Source organism: Papio anubis, chromosome 16 (genome assembly GCF_008728515.1).
Source record: "Papio anubis isolate 15944 chromosome 16, Panubis1.0, whole genome shotgun sequence".
NCBI classification, from domain to species: domain Eukaryota; kingdom Metazoa; phylum Chordata; class Mammalia; order Primates; family Cercopithecidae; genus Papio; species Papio anubis.
The window spans coordinates 31,525,101-31,547,137 of NC_044991.1; the positions used below are offsets into that span (position 1 = coordinate 31,525,101).

At 48.0% G+C, this 22,037-nt stretch overlaps 1 protein-coding gene across 5 annotated transcripts in view; it reads right to left on the reverse strand.

The window, feature by feature from the left end:
* Positions 1-3,588: 3,588 nt before the first annotated feature.
* USP18 (ubiquitin specific peptidase 18) overlaps positions 3,589-22,037 on the reverse strand; it is a 29,143-nt gene continuing 10,694 nt past the window's right edge. For 2 of the 5 annotated variants that reach the window (XM_021921350.2, XM_021921349.2), the window contains exons 4-8: positions 20,529-20,674; positions 14,033-14,112; positions 13,596-13,742; positions 11,118-11,213; positions 9,574-10,298 (exon numbers count right to left, since the gene is read on the reverse strand). In XM_021921350.2, the coding sequence (XP_021777042.2) occupies positions 9,816-10,298; positions 11,118-11,213; positions 13,596-13,742; positions 14,033-14,112; positions 20,529-20,674 (952 nt within the window). In that variant the 3' untranslated portion in view covers positions 9,574-9,815. Of the gene's footprint in view, positions 4,225-7,189; positions 7,240-7,753; positions 7,886-9,573; positions 10,299-11,117; positions 11,214-13,595; positions 13,743-14,032; positions 14,113-20,528; positions 20,675-22,037 lie in introns of those variants that run through there. The other 3 variants (XM_003905202.4, XM_031656492.1, XM_021921351.2) reach the window with 3 other exon arrangements.

Sequence of the window (22,037 nt, forward strand, 5' to 3'; positions counted from 1 at the left end):
ATCTGAGGACACCTGGGCTGGTCTGTGAGGAGCCAGTGGCAGAGTGAGAAGCAGCAAGGCCAGGAGGGTGGCTGGAGGCCAGGCTCTGGGTCATTCTCCATGTGATAGAAACAGCCAGACCCCAGTGGGCTGGGAGGTGCAGGACGCAGTAACTGATGACAGAACAATGCGGAGAGAGGCGCCATGTGTCAAATCTTTACTTTGTTCTGGGCATTGTGCTAAAACTTCCCACGGTTCATCCCATTTAGGGGCTGAAAGTTGTAGAGGTTTAGGAAGCTCACCCGTGATACTGGAGCCCCCATCTCCTGCCCCTTCTCACCCAGCCACCACCTGTTTCAGGGGAACACACAGAAGTAGTAACCTCTTATGGAGAGGCAAGTAAATTCTGATGTTCTTGTTATTCACAGAAAAAAACACTGGCTCATATGGTTGGGGAGGTGAAATATCAGAAGTATTTCATCTGGTTATTTCTATCTTTGCGAATCCTATAGTATTGAAATGCATAGGTTAGCATTTTCGGCCAATTTACTCAGCATTCTGGGTTAAAGACTTTTATTTTTAATTAGTTATTTGTTTGTTTGTTTGTTTGTTTATTTATTTTGAGATGGAGTTTCGCTCTTGTCGCCCAGGCTAGAGTACAATGGCACGATCTCGGCTCACTGCAACCTCTGCCTCCCGGGTTCAAACAATTCTCCTGCCTCAGCCTCCCAAGTAGCTGGGATTACAGGCATACGCCACCATGCCCAGCTAATATTTTCTATTTTTAGTAGAGACGGAGTTTCTCCATGTTGGTCAGGCTGGTCTCGAACTCCTGACCTCAGGTGATCTGCCCACCTCGGCCTCCCAAAGTGCTGGGATTACAGGTGTGAGCCACCATGCTCACCCTAAAGTCTTTTAAAATTCACTTGTGTAAGCTGACTTAGTTTTCTTTAGCCTTGCAGAAAAATACAAAAATGGCAATCTCTTTTATCACACAAATAATGTCTTTTTAATAGTGATTTTTTAAATTGAGGTATGATGTACTTTTCATTCACTAATTATTAATTGCTTACGTTTGAAGTGTTTTTTGAATTAATATTTAATTGCACACATGAAGATTGCTAGTCATAGGCATTTTACTAACCAACAGTCATTAAGCATAGCGTGGATTCATGTGATGTCAAGGAGCGATTTTATTTGGTGAAAGGGAAAAGATAGCACGAGAACGAATGAAAGAGCTGGACCAGTGGAGACACCGACAGTGATCTGTCTAAGATCTAAATCATTCTGTTGTCTTCCCGGCCTCCTTACCATCCTGACCATTGTCATCAGCATTGTTGGGTCCTTTTAGCACAGATTTCTCAAAATGGGCAACTCCGTAACACTTGGAAGCTTATGAGTTCATAGAATTTGAAAGAGGGCAATTTAGGAATACCCATCTATTTTAAAATTCCAGTAAAATTTCATTTCATGTCTAGAGTCTTGTATGTAAAATATTTCCACAATTAGGAGAAATATGTGCATGGGGATTTTCTACGTAGCAGTGTTTTGATAGAATAGAAAGTTGGGACAAACCAAATTTCCATCACGAAGGAAATGGTAATACACTGAATAATAATACAGTGAATATTATGCAGGCTTTAAACATCAAAAAAGAGCTCAACTTCCGACTTCCGATGATCACGTTGAAGTAGGTCACAGCTGGTTTACATTTGATTTTCGTGTGGGAAATCTGAGTGTCTGCCTTAGTGATTTTGTATGTGGTTAAATTTAGCTAATGTAAAGCTATTCGAAGTATGGAAAAACGGAACTTTACTATCTTCTCAACAACCAAGTGGACCCGTTTCGCCTAAAACCCGCACATTTGGCCCAGCACGGTGGCTCACGCCTGTCATCCCAGCACTTTGGGAGGCTGAGGCGGGTGGATCACAAGGTCAGGAGATTCAGACCATACTGGCTAACACGGTGAAACCCCATCTCTACTAAAAAATACAACAAAAATTAGCTGGGCGTGGTGGCAGGTGCCTGTGGTCCCAGCTACTCAGGAAGCTGAGGCAGGAGAATGGCGTGAAGGCGGGAGGCGGAGCTTGCAGTGAATCTAGATGGTGCCACTGCACTCCACCCTGGGTGAGAGAGCGAGACTCCATCTCAAAAAACAAACAAACAAAAAAACCCACGCATTCATCTGCCTGCCCATCATTCTGTCTGTCCACACGGGCATCACTTGTTAATGGAGCCGAGTGCCCACTGTCGAGCTGACAAGCCCACAACCTACCTGTTCCTCGTCACACATTAATTCTTCAACAAATCCCTTTTGATAGATTGTGATTAAGCTTAGCTGCTATTTCCAATTGCTTCCCCAAACGTACTTCTCACTGTTCTCCCATCACACCTTTCAGCCCATCCATGCGGGGTTCCTTTGCTTTTCCCACCTTACACCAAACTCCCTATTTTCACTCCCACTTTTACCTCCTCTCCAAGACAAAACAAACACAACTAGCATTTTAAAACCTAGTTGTAATCTTTCTTCCTTCATGAAAATTTCTCCAACAGCCACTCCCATGGCCCTGTGTGTTCCAGATATTTTTAAATATTGGCTGTAAGGTTGAGCGCGTCAGGATATGCCGTTTTGGCTGTGTGCAGATGGAGGCAGTGGCTGGAGTGAATGAAGGACAATTGCTGGCAACCGGCAGAAGCTGAGAAACAGGGAACAGGCGCTCCTTCAGAGCCTCCGGGAGCCAGGCCTTTGGACACCTCGAACATGGGCTTCTGGGAGACCACATGTGTCTGCTGTAAGCAACCCAGACTCTGGCAGTTTTTAGAGCCACCCCAGGATGCTCATCCACACCTGTCTGACAAGGGCAAGCTCCAAGGAAGGGATTCTCTACGTATCTACATTGTTTGAAGATTTTACAATAATCATTTATTCTTGCATGCCTAATCATCGTTAGCCAATACAGATAAAATAATAAAGAAATGACCCACATTTTATGTTAGGAGTTTGATCTGCCATTTGTCAAGTATGGAATCTTGAACAAGGGGTTAAACATCTGAGTGTCTCTATCACTTGATCTGTGAAGTGGGGGTGCCCACATCCACCGGGCTCCCCTCCCAGGCTGGTGCCGGACTCTCCCTGGGTCCCTGTTCTCTCACCAGCCACATCCATTCTCCCTCCAGAATGGCGCTAGTGACTGTGTGTGGCTTTCCATTCCCACCACATTTGTCTCTAACTCTGGCTGCAGATCAGCGTAAGCTGAGTGCTCCTCTCCTCCTCGCCCCTTCAGGGGTTCCTCAGCACCCACCGGATCAGGTGCAAACTTCTGAGCCTCGCTGGATCCCCTCCACATTCTGAGCTCCACCTGCCTTCCCATCCCTATCCTTCCCCACCCGCCTCTCCGGCAGAGAAAAGCTGAGTGTGTGATGCTGTCTGAATGCTGAGCACGGCCTTTTGCAGCCGGTCCACTGCGTACGCTGTCCCTGTGGGGGACCTCCACCCTAACCCTTTCAGCCTGGAGCCTTCTCCCAGGGCCCCACGACAGAAGTGACTTCCCTTGCCTTTGAATTCCTATAGCACAAGCCCTACTGCCCCCCATTAAAACTGCAAAGTCCTTTTGTGGAAAATAACTTTATTCATGATTGTGTTTATCACACTATTTTATGGAGAATAGGTGATCAATAAATATTTGCTGAATAAATGAATAACAGTTACTAAACACTTGATTTATATAGAATTAACGTCGGTTCTCAAAGTGAAAAATTACAAACAGCACTGATACTCAGCCAGTACACACGAGTCTGGTCATAGCAGTTATAAAATACTGAAATACCCCCTGCCACTGACCTTTGGCCCCCAGATGCCTCCCACTGCCACTGCTCTCCCCACTGGGAGCACCTAGACTCCCCATAGCCTGCTAACTAAAGGGCTAACGTCTTGCACAGCAGGAAGCACCCAGGACTGAGCAGCCACATGGCCGAGTCCACTGGTGAAAGCATCCATTCTGACTGATCAGGACCTGAGGACCCTCATTGTTAAATATTTTGATAATATCCCTGATTATAAATAAGGCTCAGTTATATAGTCTGAAAACGATGCTTCTCCTCATTACAAAATCTCTTAGAAGACTCAGAAGACTCCATAGATCCAGGAACGGAGTGGAAAATGATAGCGTGTCAATCTCTGAAGGTTTTGGGCATATCCGTTAGCATTCCATCTTCATGTAAACCAGAAGATACGCAGTTTCCTGCCTAGAGAGAAGAGAAGACACATCAGCACAGCGGCATGAAATCTTCATTAGAAAACAACACTTCATTCGTCTATGACAGAACAAGCATCAGCAAACTTCCAGGAGGCTGGATCAAGCCCTTCCTCTATCCATCACCTCGGAGAGGAACAAAACAGGCGACCTGGGAAGATACACACTACGTTTGTATTAGTTAATATCTAAAGAGGAGGTTAACAAGCTATAGGCCAAATCCAATCCCTCGGGGTTTTTAAAATCTACTTTCAACTTTTATTTTAGAGTCAGCGGGCACACGTGCAGGTTTGTCACGTGAATACGAGCATGCTCCCAATGGTTAGTTTTTGACCCCTCCCCTCCCTCCTACCCCATCCAGCAGTTCCCAGTTGTTGCCATCTTTAAGTCAATGAATACCCAATGTTTAGCTCCCATTTATAAGAGAGAATATGCATTACGTTTTGTTTGTTTGTTTGTTTGTTTGTTTTTTCTTTTTGAAATGGAGTCTTGCCCTGTCGCCCAGGCTGGAGTGCAGTGGCGCAATCTTGGCTCAATGTAACCTCCGCCTCCCAGGTTCAAATGATTCTCCCTCCTCAGCCTCCCGAGTAGCTGGGACTGCAGGAGCCTGCTACCATGCCCGGCTAACTTTTTGTATTTTTAGTAGAGACAGGGTTTCACCGTGTTAGCCAGGATGGTCTCAATTTCCTGACCTCATGATCTGCCCACCTCAGTCTCCCAAAGTGCTGGGATTACAGGTGTGAGCCACTGTGCCCGGCCTTTTGTTTACTTTTTGACGAGACCGGTTCTTGCTCTGTCACCAGGTTGGAGTGCAGTGGCACAATAGTAGCTCACTGCAGCCTCGTGTTCCTGGGCTCATCTGATCCTTCTGTCTGTTTTAGCTTCCTGAGTAGCTAGGACTAGGGGTGTGTACCACCATGCCTAGCTATAATAACTTTTAATTTTTGTAGAGATGGAGTCTTGCTTTATCGCCCAGGCTGGTCTTGAACTCCTGGCTTAAAGTGATCCTCCCGCCTTGGCCTCCCAAAGTGCTGGGATTAAAGGTGTGAGCTCACACCCAGTCTCCAAGCCTCTTTTTGCAAATAAATTTAACTAGACCCCAGCCATGCTCCTCTGCCCACACACTGTCTACGGGTGCTTTTGCTCTACAGGTCAGAGCTAAGTGGTTGCAGCAGACACTGTACAGACCACAAAGTCTGAAATACTTTCTCTCCAACCCTTTACAGAGAAAGTCAGCCAACCTCTGATCTCAATAATAGGGAAATCAATGACAACCACAAAGTGACAAAGATCGGATGTCTAAGACGGATGCTCAGAATAAACAAGAGAGAAAGATGAAAAGTAGAAGGAGGATTTCAAACGTGAGCTTCACCTAATCCGTTATTTTTCAAATGACCAGGCCTATCTCTGCAGCTGAAAATCACCTCCAATAGCATCTCTGATACACAATCTCAAAGCTCAGCCAAGAAACTTACAAAGTCTCTCTGCTTTAACTTCATCCACCTTTTTTCTCTCCAGCTTCTCCTCAGTAGTTAATGATTATAAAAATATTTATTGGCCAGATGCGGTGGCTCACGCATGTAATTCCAGCACTTTGGGAAGCCGAGGCGGGTGGATCATGAGGTCAGGAGATCGAGACCATCCTGGCTAACATGGTGAAACCCCATCTCCACTAAAAATACAAAAAATTAGCCATGCGTGGTGGCGGGTGCCTGTAGTCCCAGCTACTCGGGAGTTTGAGGCAGGAAAACGGCGGGAACCCACGAGACGGAGCTTGCAGTGAGCCGAGATCCCGCTACTACACTCCAGCATGGGCGACAGAGCGAGACTCTGTCTCAAAAAAACAAACAAACAAACAAAAAACAAAAAAAAGAAACAACAGTGTGATGGCCACGCATGGTGCTCATGCTTGTAATCCAAGCACTTTGGGAGGCTGAAATGGACGTTGTAATCCAAGCACTTTGGGAGGCTGAAATGGACGGATGGCTTCAGCCCAGTAGTTTGAGACAAGCCTGGCAACATAGTGAGACCTCACCTCTACAAACATTTTTTTAAAATGTGCCAGGCATGGTGGTGCATGTCTGTAGTCCCAGCTATTCAGGAGGTTGAGGTGGGAGGATCGCCTGTGCCCAGGAGTTCAAGGCTGCAGTGAGCTGTGATCACACCACAGTGCTCCAGCCTGGGCAACAAAGCAAGACTCCATCTCTGAAAATAAAATTTTAAAAAAATGATCTTTGCTGTAAAAGAGGTATGCTTAAATGCAAGAAAAGCATATAAGAAGGCCAGGTGTGGTGGCTCATGCCTGTAATCCCAGCACTTTGGGAGGCAGAGGTGCGCGGATCATGAGGTCAAAAGATTGAGACCATCGTGGCCAACATGGTGAAACACCATCTCTACTGAAAATACAAAAAAAAATTAGCTGGGCCTGTTGGCAAGCACCTGTAGTCCCAGCTACTCAGGAGGCTGAGGAAGGAGAATCGCATGAACCTGGGAGGTGGAGGTTGCAGTGAGCCAAGATTGCGCCACCGCACTCCAGCCTGGCAACAAAGCAAGACTTTGTCAAAAAACAAAAAACAAAACAAAAAAAAAACATGCAAGAAGCCTCCATGAATCTGGGTGAATCAGTAAAGGCTTTACAGGGTAGGAAAAGACCATGAGTATGAAACATGAGCAGGGAGTTGGCCTAGATGGTAAACGAGGAGAGGACAGTACAGCCAGGAAGTGCGCGTGCACAGCAGAGGGGAGATGGAGGGCACGGCTGTTTGAGCTACCTGTACTTTGATATTCCTGGAGTGTGACGTGTGAGGCAAGCATGGGGTGGTGGGGTGAGTGTTGGAGATGAGGCAGACAGTGAGCCACCAGCATGTTAGTAACAGGGGAATCCACAGGCGTTTCACGCAGCTCCAAGGACCCTATGTGAGCTCATCAGGCTCCCGTTACCCAAATCCGTTTCTTACCAGTGGTAGTTGGGATTTCCGTAGGTACACTGGATGTCTTCCCAGGATACCTGGAAGCCAGAAACAAACAGGGTCAAGCAGCCAGCTGACACTTACAGGCACCCACAGAGGACAGGGTGCTACAATGTACCCCTCATCCTCCAGACAAGCCCACCTCTAGCAGCTCCCAAGAGCCTGGAGGATCAGCAGCAGGACGCCATGTGCAATGAAGTCTTTTTAGCGCCCTCGTCCCTGCGTTTAAACTTGGTCATGCTTCTCCCAGAGGCCTAACTTACATATTTCTAACTCTCCTTGCTCTCTAGACGTTCCCCACGAAGCAGGAAGCCGCAGAGCATGAGCCTAGAGCACCAAACACTTAGAAATGGAGGGAAGTGAACCCTTACAGAGGTGCAAATCACATGGGGACTTCAGGCCGAAAAAGGCTTGAACCCTCATCAAAGGGGTTCACCGAGACAGCAGGACCACCGTGTGTCTTGATCTCAGACACCCACGCAGTCCTGGGCCCAGCATTTGCTAGAGGTGGCCAATCCAGGGCAGGAGGCAATTGTGGATGATGTTTCTCACCAAGCAAATATTGGAGTCATTGAAGCAGAACCATTTTCCATCCACAGCATTCCGGATATAGACACAGTAATGACCGGAGTCTGCCACTCCCACGTGTGCAATCACAGCAAAAAGCTCATACTGCCCTCCAGGCTGGAACGAGACAGGCACGAGACAGTTCACCCACCGCCACAAACATGACTGCCTCACACATTTATACCTGCCCACCCTAGGCCCGACTCTGGGACTTCAGAGTATTAGAAAACAGTGCTGACCCACGGCCGGTGGGCACCCTCCAGGAGGGGCTTTTCTGAGTGTGGATCCTGAACTGCGAAGGCTCAGCAGCTTGGCAGAGCACAGCACACAGGAGATGGAAGGCAGGAGGTCACGAGAGAGGCCCCCAAAGCCAAGGCAAGATTAGAACTTTCCCCTGGGAGGGGTGGGGTCATCAGAACACAGTTCTGTTTCTCCACAAGCCCAGAAGGGCCCTAACCTGAACCACCGTACCCAGCCAAAAGTCTTTTGTAGGCGGAGGGGAGATGGACAACAAGGGTGGCACATGCAAAGCTGGGTCACCCACAGTGGAGGCTGGAATTATCCCTATTTTCATCTGCAGACTTTGTGCAGGACTTTACAAAATGCAGGGTAATATATGTATCTAAATATTAGTTTACAAGTAATAAAAGGGTTAGAGGAACATGTTAAATGATACCAACCAGCCAGTGCTGGCATATTGAAAAAATCTTCAACCGAATCAACTGCAAGGAAAAGAAAAGGAGCAGAAATCTAAAAGGAACTTAAGAAAAGAAGGAAACTTAACCAAATGTAAGTGTAGGCATTGTCTGCATCTAGATTCCAACAAACCACATAGATTATACAACAGTCAGGAAGTTTGAACGTTGACCAGATATTTGATGCTGTTAAGGAATTAGGAGATGGAGATAGTTATCTTTTGAGTGCTTATTCTTTAGGGACACCTGACAAAGTGTTTACAAATGAAACAGTATGAAGTCTGGGATTTGCTTCAGAAAAAATCCAGTACAGGGTTGGGTGAAACAAGAGGGTGGGTTATAGGACAAGCAAGACCTGCCATGAGTTTGGTAACTGTTACAACGAGGATTCACTGTCTAATTCTTCCTTCACTACACACCCTGGTGTCTATTTGTAATGTTCCATAACAAAGTCTTTTTTGTTGCTATTGCAAGAAGATGGAGTCTTGCTTTGGTGTCCAGCAGGGCTTGATTTCTGGACTCCAGCAATCCTCTTGGCCTCCCAAAGAGCTGGGATTACAGGCATGACCCACTGCACCCAGCCAAAAAAGTCTTTTTTAAGTGAAAAACAATTTTAAATGTACTTCATCGGGCAGAATCTGCAGGTAGAAATAAAAAGAACTAGAAGGAAAGAAAAAGAGAATCCCATGAAACGTACACGGCCTAAGTAGGTAAAGAAATCATGTTACAATAGGAGCTATTATAACATATTATCAGGCCTTAATTTTCTAAATGCCATGGTTCTACAGCATAAATAGCCAAACAGACCAATAAAACAGAAGAGACAGTCCAAAAATAGACCCGTACATGTGAGAATACAAAATTTGCTATGTAGCATTTCAAATCTCTAGAAAAAAGATATTTGTGTCTTTTTTTTTTTTTTTAAGTTTTTCTTGTTTTGTTTTGTTTTTAGAGACAGGGTCTTGTGCTGTCACCCAGGCTGGAGTACAGTGATAGATCACAGTTCACTGCAGCCTCAAACTCCTGGGCTCAAGTGATCCTCCTGCTTCAGCCTCCCAAGTAGCTGGAACTAAAGGTTTGTGCTACCACACCCAGCTAATTTTTTTTTTTTTTTTTTTTTTTGAGAGATGGGGTCTCATTATGTTGCCCAGGCTAGTCTCGAACTCCTGGGCTCAAGCAATCCTCCTGCCTCAGCCTTTCGAGGTGTGGGATCACAGGCATGAGCCACATTGCCTGGCCTTGTGTCTCTTTTTTTCTCAGAATCTCTCAGTAAGTTATTATCTCAGGACAAGTGAATTAAACTTTACTCTGATTAAATGTGGTTCAGTCAACTGGCTACTCTATGATTATCCTCAAAGTGGGCACAGGCCATTTGAGGAAGAAAGTTTGGTTGGTACTAAGAACCCATAATGACATGTTTGCCTATGCATTTCTATGTATTCCACATTATTTCCAAAGGAGCCTACTGAATTCTGGATTCCGTCCCTCAGTGCTGTGAGGCACATGAACACAAATCCAATATTTACAAAAAAGAAAGTCTTTAGAGGATGGCGACAGTCTCTAAGGAACAGGTGGCTCCTAGCAGACTGGGGGTGAAGGAAGGGAAAATGGAAAGGATGAGGCATCTGGGGAGAGGCAGGACGGCCAGGAGGTCGGGAGGATCCCACCTGCTCCTCAGCATCACAGGGCTCTCGCTCCGTCGGAAGGACCTGGCTGAAATCCAAGCTCTCGGGGAAGTGCAGGGCGTGGCAGATCTTTCTCGTCTGTGAATTCCTGATGGAGAATCGCATGAGGTGGATTGTCAGGGTCTGGGGCAAATGGGTCAGCTTCAAGACCTGAAAAAGCAAAATCACTCTGGAGATGAAGTCCACTTGGAATGGGAGAGTCAGACAAATGTCAGGGCTAGTGACGCGTTCTTCCCAAAAAGAGGGAAGCAGGGTGACATCATGGAGTTTAAGGCTCCTGTGCACTGAATCTGCTGAGCTCCTCTGAGAATAATGCAAAACCTGGCTATTCTACCACTGTGTGGCCCCCCACGAGAGGCACAAAGGCACAGGCTCTGCACAGGCGCCAGGACCAGGGGAGCCATGGCACCTGCTCCAGGAAGCTGGTTTCGCCCCCAGGGAAATGCCCTTACGGCTGCTCTCAGGACCCCTCCTCTGGTCCCTCTCAGTGATGCGACCATGAGAAGCCACATCCACGGCTCTAGATATCAGAACCCCAGCGTCCCAGATACTAGCCAGACCCAGATTCTCTTTCTCACCCACCATGGGGTGTCCTCGGGGCCTCTGATGAAATCAGAGAAATCAGGAAATCCACGGGGGGCAACCCCAGACTAGTGAAGGACAGATGACCCTTGAACAGCACGGGTTTCAACCGTGTGGGTCCACTTATACACAAATTGTTGTAAATAAATACAGTCTGCCCTCCCCGATAGGCACGAGTTCCACATCTGCAACCAAACGCTCATCAAAAATACAGTATCCCAGATGCACAACCGCATAGATGAGGGACTGACTTTTCCTATGCATGGGTTCCACAGGGCCGACTGGGTGTGACTTGAGGGTGTGTGGATTTTGGTACACACAGGGGTCCTGGAACCAATCCCCCATGTGCACCGAGGGACAGCTGAGTCTGATCTAGGGTATGAGTACCTGTTTCCCACGGGTCTTCTTCCCACAGTTCTTACAGAAGCACTTGCTTTTGCTTGATAACTCCCTGGGCTGGAAGAAGCAGTGCAGGGCGTCCTCCTGTCCCACCCAAGAGAACAGGGAAAAAGCAGTGTTGGTATTTCCCACCTAGAGTACTCTATTCTGTTCTCACACTGCTGTGAGACAACAGCTAAGACTGGGTAATTTATAAGAAAAGAAGTTTAATTGGCTCATGGTTCCACAGGCTGACCAGAAGCATGGCAGCATCTGCTTCTGGGGAGGCCACGGAAGCTCCCAGTCATGGCGGAAGGCCAAGCAGGAGCAGGCGTCTTACATGGGAGAAGTAGGTAGAGAGCGAGTGGGGAGCTGGAGTGCAGTGGTGAGATCTCAACTCACTGCAACCTCCACCTCCTGGGTTTAAGCGATTCTCCTGCCTCAGCCTCCCAAGTAGCTGGGACTACAGGCTGCACCACCATGCCCAGCTAATTTTTGTATTTTTAGTAGAGACAGGGTTTTATCATGTTGGCCAGGCTGGTCTCAAACTCCTGACCTCAGGTGATCGACCCACCTCAGCCTCCCAAAGTGCTGGGATTACAGGCATCACCCACCCTGGCTCCACACCTTTTTTTTTTTTTTTTTTGAGACGGAGTCTGGCTCTGTCGCCCAGGCTGGAGCGCAGTGGCCGGATCTCAGCTCACTGCAAGCTCCACCTCCCAGGTTCACGCCATTCTCCTGCCTCAGCCTCCCAAGTAGCTGGGACTACAGGCGCCCGCCACCTCGCCTGGCTAGTTTTTTGTATTTTTTAGTAGAGACGGGGTTTCATCGTGTTAGCCAGGATGGTCTCAATCTCCTGACCTCGTGATCCACCCGTCTTGGCCTCCCAAAGTGCTGGGATTACAGGCTTGAGCCACCACGCCCGGCCATGGCGCCACACTTTTAAACAACCAGATCTCATGAGAACTCACTCACTGTCACAAAGACAGTACCATGGGGGATAGTGCCAAACCATTCAGGAGAAAACCTCCCCCATGGTCCAATCTCCTTCCACCAGACTTTACCTCCAACACTGGGGATTACAACTGAACAGGAGATTTTTGGGCAGGGACACAGACCCAAACTGTATCAGGTACAGCCTCCCCACACTTTGCAGCTGAGGGTTTCAGCTTTTCTTCTGGTTCTCCTCATATCCCCCTTTTTTTTTTTTTTTTTTGAGACGGAGTCTCGCTCTGTCACCCAGGCTGGAGTGCAGTGGCCAGATCTCAGCTCACTGCAAGCTCTGCCTCCCGGGTTCACGCCATTCTCCTGCCTCAGCCTCCCGAGTAGCTGGGACTACAGGCGCCTGCCACCTCGCCCGGCTAAGTTTTTGTATTTGTAGTAGAGACGGGGTTTCACTGTGTTAGCCAGGATGGTCTCGATCTCCTGACCTCGTGATCCGCCCGTCTCGGCCTCCCAAAGTGCTGGGATTACAAGCTTGAGCCACCGCGCCCAGCCTATATCCCCCTTAATGCCTGGCCTGGTGTGGTCCATTTGGCAGGATCTCAAAGGGCACCTGCTGACTGGAGGAACAAAACAGGATGGGGCTCCTACTAAGGGAGCAGTATGAGGGAAGTGGAGGTAGGAGGGAAAAGCATTTTTGCCAAAACAAAGGAGAAACTGGCCAGAGCCATGAAAATGAAATAAGCGACTTTTCAGAAGCCAGAGATAGATCAAAGAGGCAAGGGGGAGTTGGTCACACTGTGTTGTGTGGTTCGATGGTTTCCCCAAAACCCATGTTGAAACTGAATCCCCAATGTGGCTGTATGGAAAGGTGGGGCCTTTGAGAGATAATTGGGGAGGGCAAGGTGGCTCATGCCTGTAATCCCAGGGAGGCTGAAGCAGGTGGATCGCTTGAAGTCAGGAGTTTCAGACCAGCCTGGCCAACATGGTGAAACCCCAACTCTACTAAGGATACAGAAATTAGCTGGGCATGGTGGCGGGCCCCTGTAATCCCAGCTACTTGGGAGGCTGAGGCAGGAGAATCGCTTGAACACCAGAGGCGGAGGTTGCAGTGAGCTGAGATTGTGCCACTGCACTTCAGCCTGGGTGATAGAGGAAGACTCTGTCTCCAAAAAAAAAGCGGGGGTTATTGCGTCATGAGGGGCACAGACCTCATGAATGAATTAATCCACTCATGGATTAAAGGGTTAATGGGTTATCCTGGGAGTGGGACTGGTGGCTTCATATGAATAGGAAGAGAGACTCCAGCTGGCGGCACATTAGCATGCTCAGCCCCCTCGCCATGTGATGCCCTGCACTGCCTCGCCTCAGGACTCTGAGAGTCCCCACCAGCAGGCAGGCCCTCACTAGGTGCAGCCCCTCAACCAAGACTTCCCAGCCTCCAGAACTGTAAGAAATAAATTACCTAGTCTCAGATATTGAGTTATCAGAACAGAAATGGACTAACACATACGGGGGCAGCAAATACCAAGAGAATCCCCTTACCAGTGTCTTCAGGGGCTTTGAGTTCACGTCAAAAAGAGACAGTGGAAGGGTAAGCATGCTGCTGTTTCTGCTACTCTCCATGGCACAGTCGAGGCAAATCAAGGAGTCCTTCACCCGGATCATATACAGGGCCTGCAGCCTCTCCACCTGCAAGAGGGAGAGCAGAGAGGTGAGATGGGAACACCACCATAAGCCAGGTCAGGCCAATTGCCAGAAGGTGGAGCCAAGAGACAGAAGCTCTAGAAATGGTAGCCACTAATGCTCTTTGTCCTACTCACAAAGGTGCAAAACATTACCAGTAACAATATTATGAAACTGTGGTAAGTGTTTTATGTGGATTAACTCTCTTATTCCTCTACATACTACAGGAACAACAGCTGAATGAGTTAAATGAGCAGCATCTTAAGCTTCCGAGTGCTCTGGTTCTAGGTTCTTACCAAGTGCACATCAGTGATCTGGTCCTTGATCAGGTTCCAGAGTTTGAGGTAGAGTTGGGCGGCATCATGCTGGACAAACACTAGCCACAGAGAAAAGGAACAGCCAATTAGTGAGGTCTTCAGAGTCACTTCTCATGCCCTAGTATCTAGATATACATGAATACTCACCATTTTGTCTCTTCCTAGCCCTCCACCCCACTGCAAGGCTAAGTTGGCACTATATAAGAGGTGATCAATAAACGAACAGTAAGTTTGGTATTGATTTTTGAGAACGCCTCTTGAAACTTAAGCTCCAGTGCCAGGTGTAGTGACTCGTGCCTATAATCTTAACACTTCAGGAGGCCAAGGTGGGAGGATCACTTGAACTCAGGAGTTTGAGACCAGCCTGGGCAACAAAGCAAGACTCTGTCTCTATAAAAAATTTTAAAAATTAGTTGAGCATAGTGGTGCACACCTGTAGTCAGAGCTACTTGGGAGGCTGAAGCAGGAGGATCACTTGAGCCCAGGATGTTGAGGCTACAGTGAGATGTGATGTCACCACTGCACTCTGCCTGGGGAATGAGACGTCCACAGGGACTTTGAAAAGCACTGATACATTCCTGAGGATCTAGAAGGCCAGGCACATGCCCAAGTAAGACCCGAAAGGGCTCCAATCCCTCCTCTCTGGCTGACCACAAGGCCACGGGCAAGAAAGCAATGAAGGCAAATACAGAATCATAAACTGCCCAGTAACAATAAAACAGCAACAACAACAAACCCTGGTGTGGGCATCTCTGATGTCCAGTGTTGCCACCTTACATCATCTAAAATGTTCATTTTCCAACAAAAGAGACAAGACACACAATGAAACGGAAAAGTATGGCCACATACAGGAAGACAGCAATCAGTAGAACCTTTCACTGAGAAGCCCTAGATGTTGGCTTTACTAAACAAAGACTTTAGCTGTTATAATATGTTCAAAGAATTAAAGAAAACCATGTCAAAAGAAGTAAAAGAGCCGGGCCCGGTGGCTCACGCCTGTAATCCCAGCACTTTGGGAGGCCGAGGCGGGCAGATCACAAGGTCAGGAGATCGAGACCATGGTGAAACCCCGTCTCTGCTAACAATACAAAAAATTAGCCGGGCGTGGTGGCGGGCGCCTGTAGTCCCAGCTACTCAGGAGGCTGAGGCAGGAAAATGGCATAAACCCGGGAGGCGGAGCCTGCAGTGAGCCGAGATCGTACCACTGCACTCCAGCCTGGGTAACAGATGCATCTCCCAAAAAAAAAAAGAGAAGGAAAGAAAGTACGTAAGGGGGCCGGGCGCCGGGTGGCTCACGCCTGTTATCCCAGCACTGGGAGGCCGAGACGGGCGTGATCAATGGTGGTCAGGAGATCAAGACCATCCTGGCTACTACCCTCGTGAAACCCCGCTCACTAAAAATACAAAAATTCAGCCGGGCACTGTGGCAGGCTGCCTGTAATCCCAGCCACTGGGCTTGAGGCAGGAATGGTGAACCTGGGGAGCGGAGCTTGCGAGGGAGATCGACCACCGTACCTTAGCCCAGGATAGATGACCTCATTCAAAAAAAAAAAAGAAAGAAAGTACAAAAATGCTACCTCAACAAATAAAGAGTATCAATAAAGAAAAAACTGTAAAAAAAGAACCAAGCAGAAATTCTTGAGTTGAGGAGAACAATAACTGAAATGAAAAATGTACTAGAGGAGGTCAACAGCAGATTAGAGCTGGCAAAAGAAAGAATCCATACACCTGGAGATAGGTTGATTGAGCTTCTCCAGACTGAGGACGGAAGGAAAGTTGAACATAGTGCCTCTGCAGCCGAAAAGCTGGTTAGCTGCTCACCGCATGTGCTGTTCAACTAACTCTGATACAAAAAAAAATGTGATACAAAAGAAGGCTTCATACACAAACGTGAATTTATTCTGAAGCCAGCTTGGAGGAAGGAGCACCACGCAGCCTGCCTTTTAATGTGCCATTTCTCCTTTGGAGGAAAAAGGGGCATTTTCCTCAGGTGTGTTGTGGGGGTGGGGGGGTGAGCAATGGCGGTTTTCTACAGGGCAGTTATCATGTACCCAGCTGAGCTGGCGCCTTCCTGGGCAGAAGTAAATTGTAAAAGTGGCCGAGTGGGCATGCTTTCTCCATGCCTTCCTAGTGGGTGAAAGACAAACCCCTAGAAGGTGGAAGTTTCGAGGCCACCCCTGGCAGGGAGGGTTCCCTGGTGGGTATGCTTGGGGCTGCAAATCTACTGCCAAGTCTCAGGAAAGATGAGCTGGAAGAACTTGCCCTGTTCTCAGTCAAACCTCCATCAGCCTACCTCCATTTACAGATTCTTCCTTTTGCCCAGCAGGGAATGTCTGGAGACGGGTAGGCAAAAGGTGATATTTGCATTTCTAAAGAGCTAACAGGAAACAGGAAACACGGCCATGGTGAGGGGTGAGGGATGGGAAGAGGAGAAGTGAAAAGAAAATCATAAGAAAACTAATGGAGGGCCGGGCGCGGTGGCTCAAGCCTGTAATCCCAGCACTTTGGGAGGCCGAGACGGGCGGATCACGAGGTCAGGAGATCGAGACCATCCTGGCTAACACGGTGAAACCCCGTCTCTACTAAAAAAATACAAAAAACTAGCTGGGCGAGGTGGCGGCGCCTGTAGTCCCAGCTACTTGGGAGGCTGAGGCAGGAGAATGGCGTAACCTGGGCGACGGAGCTTGCAGTGAGCTGAGATCCGGCCACTGCACTCCAGCCTGGGTGACAGAGCCAGACTCCGTCTCAAAAAAAAAAAAAAAAAAGAAAACTAATGGAACTATCTCTTAGCGAATGGGGGTACTCAGTTGCACCCAGACGGGTTCACTAGTGAACGATGGGTTCTTCCAAACATTTATGGGAAAAATTATACCAGTTCCCTAGAACCTCTTCCAGAAGACAAAAGCAGAGAGAACACTTCCTAACTCATTCTCTGAGGCCAGCATTATCCTAATACCAAAACCAGACAGACGTCATCAGAAAAGACCTAGAAACCAGCATCTCTCGTGAATATAAATGCAAAATTCCTCAACAAAATATTAGTGAATCAAATTCAACTATGTATAAAAAGAATCACAGAGGGTGATACAAGCGAGATGGTAGAGAAGGAGGCTCCTGGTGCTCCCTTCTCCCGTGGACCCATGGAAAAACTCCCATCTACACACAGATCAACTCCCTCAGAAAGAAACCCAGATACCAGCTGAGACAGGCCTGCACAGGGGACAATGGAGAAAACATCCACATCGCAATGGGTTGGAAAAGCTGAGACACACTCGCACCACAAGCCCCACTCTAGACACAGTACCTTACTGTCGGAAAGGAATCCCTGCGCCCAGCTTTCTCCTGGAGAGGCGAGGGTTTGGACCACACGTAGGCAGCCCCAGCTTTTGCAGTTCCCACTCAAGGGCTTGGCTGCTAGCTCACCTAGCTCTGGGAGCAGACATGGATCAGCAGCTATGAATCCCCTGCGACCGCAGAGGGCAAAGAGGCAGTTTTAAATGGGCACGTGAGCACTTCCGGCAGCTGTGCTCCTGCGTTCAGCACAAACAGGCAGAAATGCCAGGCTCCCAGTTTCTCCCTGGAAGGGTATGTCTGCGGGCTCTCCTAGCTGTTGCCCGAGGGATGGGCATCTAGTAATAACTAGCCTGCACCTGGAGCCAATGAGGCAGATAAACAGATTTCCAGGAGTCTGGACAGGTGTGTGGGCAAGTCCCATGCCTTCTCCCACCCCCTGCTCCATGATAAAATCAGGTCTCTAACTTCACACACTGAGTATACAACATCTATCCCTCTCAAATGAAGGACTAGCTCCTCAATCCCTGAGCTTTGGGAGCTGATGAGGCTCTGTATTTGTGGGTCCCACAGGGGCACAGAGACCAAAAAACATCCCCCCAGGCCCAGTGCAGGGTGAACAGGCAAAAAGGCCCGGCTCCCACTTTCTCCCTAGAAGGAATCCGTCTGCACATGTGCAGCTGCTGCCCTGGGGTTTCCATGCATCTGGGAGCTGACAGAGCAGGAAACCAGTGCTCCTCTGAGACCCTGAACAGGCAGGTGAGCACTTCCACCGCGGCTCCCACTCGTTTGTTCGACAGATAGCGTCAAGCTTCCAACCTGTCCATCTCTAAGCAGAGAGGAGCCAGCATTCGCTAGGCCCCTGGGTGTGACAAGAGCAAAACAATGCATGCAAGCGTGTGCAGTTTAAACATGAGTGCAGGCACTTGCCACAGATCCTCTGTCCAGTTTTTTGCAGAGCAAGTGGGGGATAAACACATGCTCCCAGCTTTTCCTTGAGGATAGAATAAACTGGAACACACATTTAATGCCCCAACGTCTCCAGCTGCACCTCAAGGGGCTGGCTTCTATCTCCCTTGTCTGGGGCACTGACAGGACTTGACACATTCTTATCTCCTGAGGGCAGCTAAGAACACAGATGACAGTTTGGACAAGCACAAAGGGTCAAGAGGCGCTCCGAGTGCCTGGCAGCGTTAATTGGTAAGTTCGTCTCTTCTACAAGGCCAGTGAGACAAGACTGGGAGAGGCATTTTTCTTATCTAAAGTACAGAAAATAACAGAGAGTCAGGAACAATGAAGAAACAGAGAAATATGTTCCAAGCAAAAGAATAAGATAAATCTCCAGAAAATGCCCTCAGTGAAATGAAGATAAGTGACTTACCTTACAGACAATTCAAAATAATCACCACGAAGATAGTTACCACATCTATGACAGCAATGCATGAACGAAGAATTTCCGCAAAGAGACAGAAAAAAGTTCAAAAGAAATAACAGAGCTGAAGAATACAATAACTCAAATAAGAGTTCAATAGAGAAGCTCAACAGATGAAATCAAGCAGAAGAAAGGATTCGCAAACTAGAAGGTAGGTCACTGGAAATCATTCACAGGAGCAAAAATGAAAAAGAATGAAAAAGAGTGAAGATATCTTTTTTTCTGAGCAGGAGTCTTGCTGTGTCGCCCAGGCTGGAGTGCAGTGGCATGATCTCAGCTCACTGCAAGCTCTGCCTCCTGAGTTCACGCCATTCTCCTGCCTCAGCCTCCAGAGTAGCTGGGACTACAGGCGCCCGCCACCTCGCCCGGCTAATTTTTTTTATATATAAATAATTTATATTTTTTTTTTTTTGAGACGGAGTCTCGCTCTGTCACCCAGGCTGGAGTGCAGTGGCCGGATCTCAGCTCACTGCAAGCTTTGCCTCCCGGATTCACGCCATTCTCCCGCCTCAGCCTCCCGAGTAGCTGGGACTACAGGCGCCCGCCACCTCGCCCGGCTAGTTGTTTTTTTTTTTTTTTTTTTTTTTTTTTATTTTTTGGTAGAGACGGGGTTTCACCGGGTTAGCCAGGATGGTCTCGATCTCCTGACCTCGTGATCCGCCCGTCTCGGCCTCCCAAAGTGCTGGGATTACAGGCTTGAGCCACCGCGCCCGGCCCAAAAAAGGGAAGATCTCTTAAGAGAATTATGGGACATCAAACAGACCAAAATAGGCATTATCAGAGTCCCAGAAGGAGGAGAGTGAGAGGAGACAGAAAGCTTATCCAAAGAAATAACAGTCCCAAGTGGCAGATTGACATTTCGGTCAATGACAGACCACATAAGCACAGTGGCCATGACAAGCAGCCTAGGTGTATAGTAGGTTGTCCCATCTAGGTTTGTGTAAGTCCACTCCATGATGTCCACACAATGACAAATTCACCTTCTGATGCATTTTCAGAACATCTCTCTGTTGTTAAGCAACCCATAGCTATAATGACTGAAAACTTCCCAACCCAGGGAAGGAAATAGAAATCCAAATCCAGGAAGCCCAAAGGACACCATTATAAGACTGATCTAAAGCAACCCACGCCAAGACACATCGTAATCAATTTCAAAAGTTAAAGGCAAAGAATTCTGAAAGCAGCAAGAGAAAAGCAATGTGTTATACACAAGGGAAAACCCATAAGTATGGGATTTCTTTTGGGGGTGATGAAAATGTTATGAAATTAGATTGTGATGATGGAGGCACAACTCTGTGAATACACTACAAACCTTTGAATTGCATGGTTTTAAATGGATGAATTTTACAGTATGTGATGCACATTTCAATATAGCTATCTAAAAAAAAAAAAAAAAACCCTAACCTATTTATGAATTATTTTGTAGAACATGTTTTCTCTTTTTTATTCCTTTATTTTGTTTTCCTGCAGTTCCCTAACTGTGGCAGAATAAGCTTGGAGGAGATGCCTTCGTTTACCCTACTGAGAGGCAGAAAAAGGGTAGGTATGGAAGTAAAATGTCCATAAATAATATCAATTCTGCACCTCCAAAGATGTGTGCCTCTTACACAAATGTCTCTATAATCCGAGGGGTCCAGGCTACCTAACTTGTCTGGTTGCTTCACTGCCTGTTAGTTCCTCTCCTCACGCTCTCTCTAAGCTTCCCACCCGCTTTGGATCAGCAGCCAGGAGCCCAGTGGGAGGACGTCTTACTGGGCACGTTGTACTTCTGCAGGCAGTAGGCGAGCTCCAGGGGCCGCACTGCTTTCTGCCGGCTGTCCTGCATCTTCTCCAACAGCAGAAGCATCTGGAAAGGGACGCTTCTCCTCTGCTCGTCAGCTCCCCTGGGCACCGTGATCCTGTCACACAAGAACAGCCAGAAACCTTCTTATGTGTAGTTCTCGAAGCTAGATGCACACTGGAATCAGTTGGGAGAAATTTGAAATCTCCATATCCAGGCCACTCCCATACAAATTAAACCAGAATTCTGGGGGCGGGGGCGGGGGGGTGGGGCAGTTATCAGAATTTTTCAGTTCCTCAGATTATTTCAATGTGTGGCCAAGGTTGAGAAGCATGATGTGAGTGAATCCGCTCTACAGGGGACCCTCCAGAGAGGGGGATCAGCGCGACCGCTGCCTCAGCCCCTCTGCACCCTGCGCAGCAATCATGCTAGAGCAGAGGGCAGATGGACGAAGTCCTGGCTCCACATCTCGGGCAAGCAGCAAAATGTCCAGCCTAAAGCTCTCCAAACTACAGACAGGTCCTGGGAAGAAAGGCAACATGAAGGGCTGTCCGTGTGGTTTGGCAATGATTCATTTAATTACAGGCATTTCTCAGATGGGAAAAAGGAGAGAGCACAGGGCAGGAAAAGAGTTATGGAAAGAGACAGAGAGAGAGAGTGCATTGTGTGAGTGTTGGTGGAAGGAGGGGTGTGCACGGATGTGTACTGCCCACTGACTTACTCCTTCTCTTACTTTGGTCTAGTCCCAACTCTCTCTTTTAACCAAGTTCGTGGCTGTCGATCCTGGCTGCATTAAAAATCACCCAAAGAGGGCTTTTAAAAAGTACCAATACCTGGCTGGGCGCGGTGGCTCACGCCTGTAATCCCAGCACTTTGGGAAGCTGAGGCGGGCAGATCACCTGAGGTCAGGAGATCGAGACCAGCCTGGCCAACATGGTGAAACCCCGTCTCTACTAAAAATACAAAAATTAGCCGGGCGTGCTGGTGGGCACCTGTAATCCCAGCTACTCGAGAGGCTGAGACAGGAGAATCCCTTGAACCCAGGAGGCGGAGGTTCCAGTGAGCTGAGATCGTGCCATCGCACTCCAGTTTGAGGACAAGAGTGAGGCTTTGTCTCAAAAAAAAAAAAAAGGTACCAATATCTGGGCCCCACCCCAGACCAACCTAAGAAGTATTAGAAATAAAGTGTAGGCCAGAATATGCAGAAGCCAATCTTCCCTCTGCCAACTTTTGAAAGATCTCAAAAAGTTCAAGTCACTCTGAATAACAGAATATATTAAAAATGAAATAATACAGGCTGGGCGCAGTGGCTCACGCCTGTAATCCCAGCACTTTGGGAGACTGAGGCAGGCAGATCACGAGGTCAGGAGATCGAGACCATCCTGGCTAACACGGTGAAACCCCATCTCTACTAAAAAATAGAAAAAGTTAGCCAGGCGTGGTGGCGGGTGCCTGTAATTACAGCTACTCGGGAGGCTGAG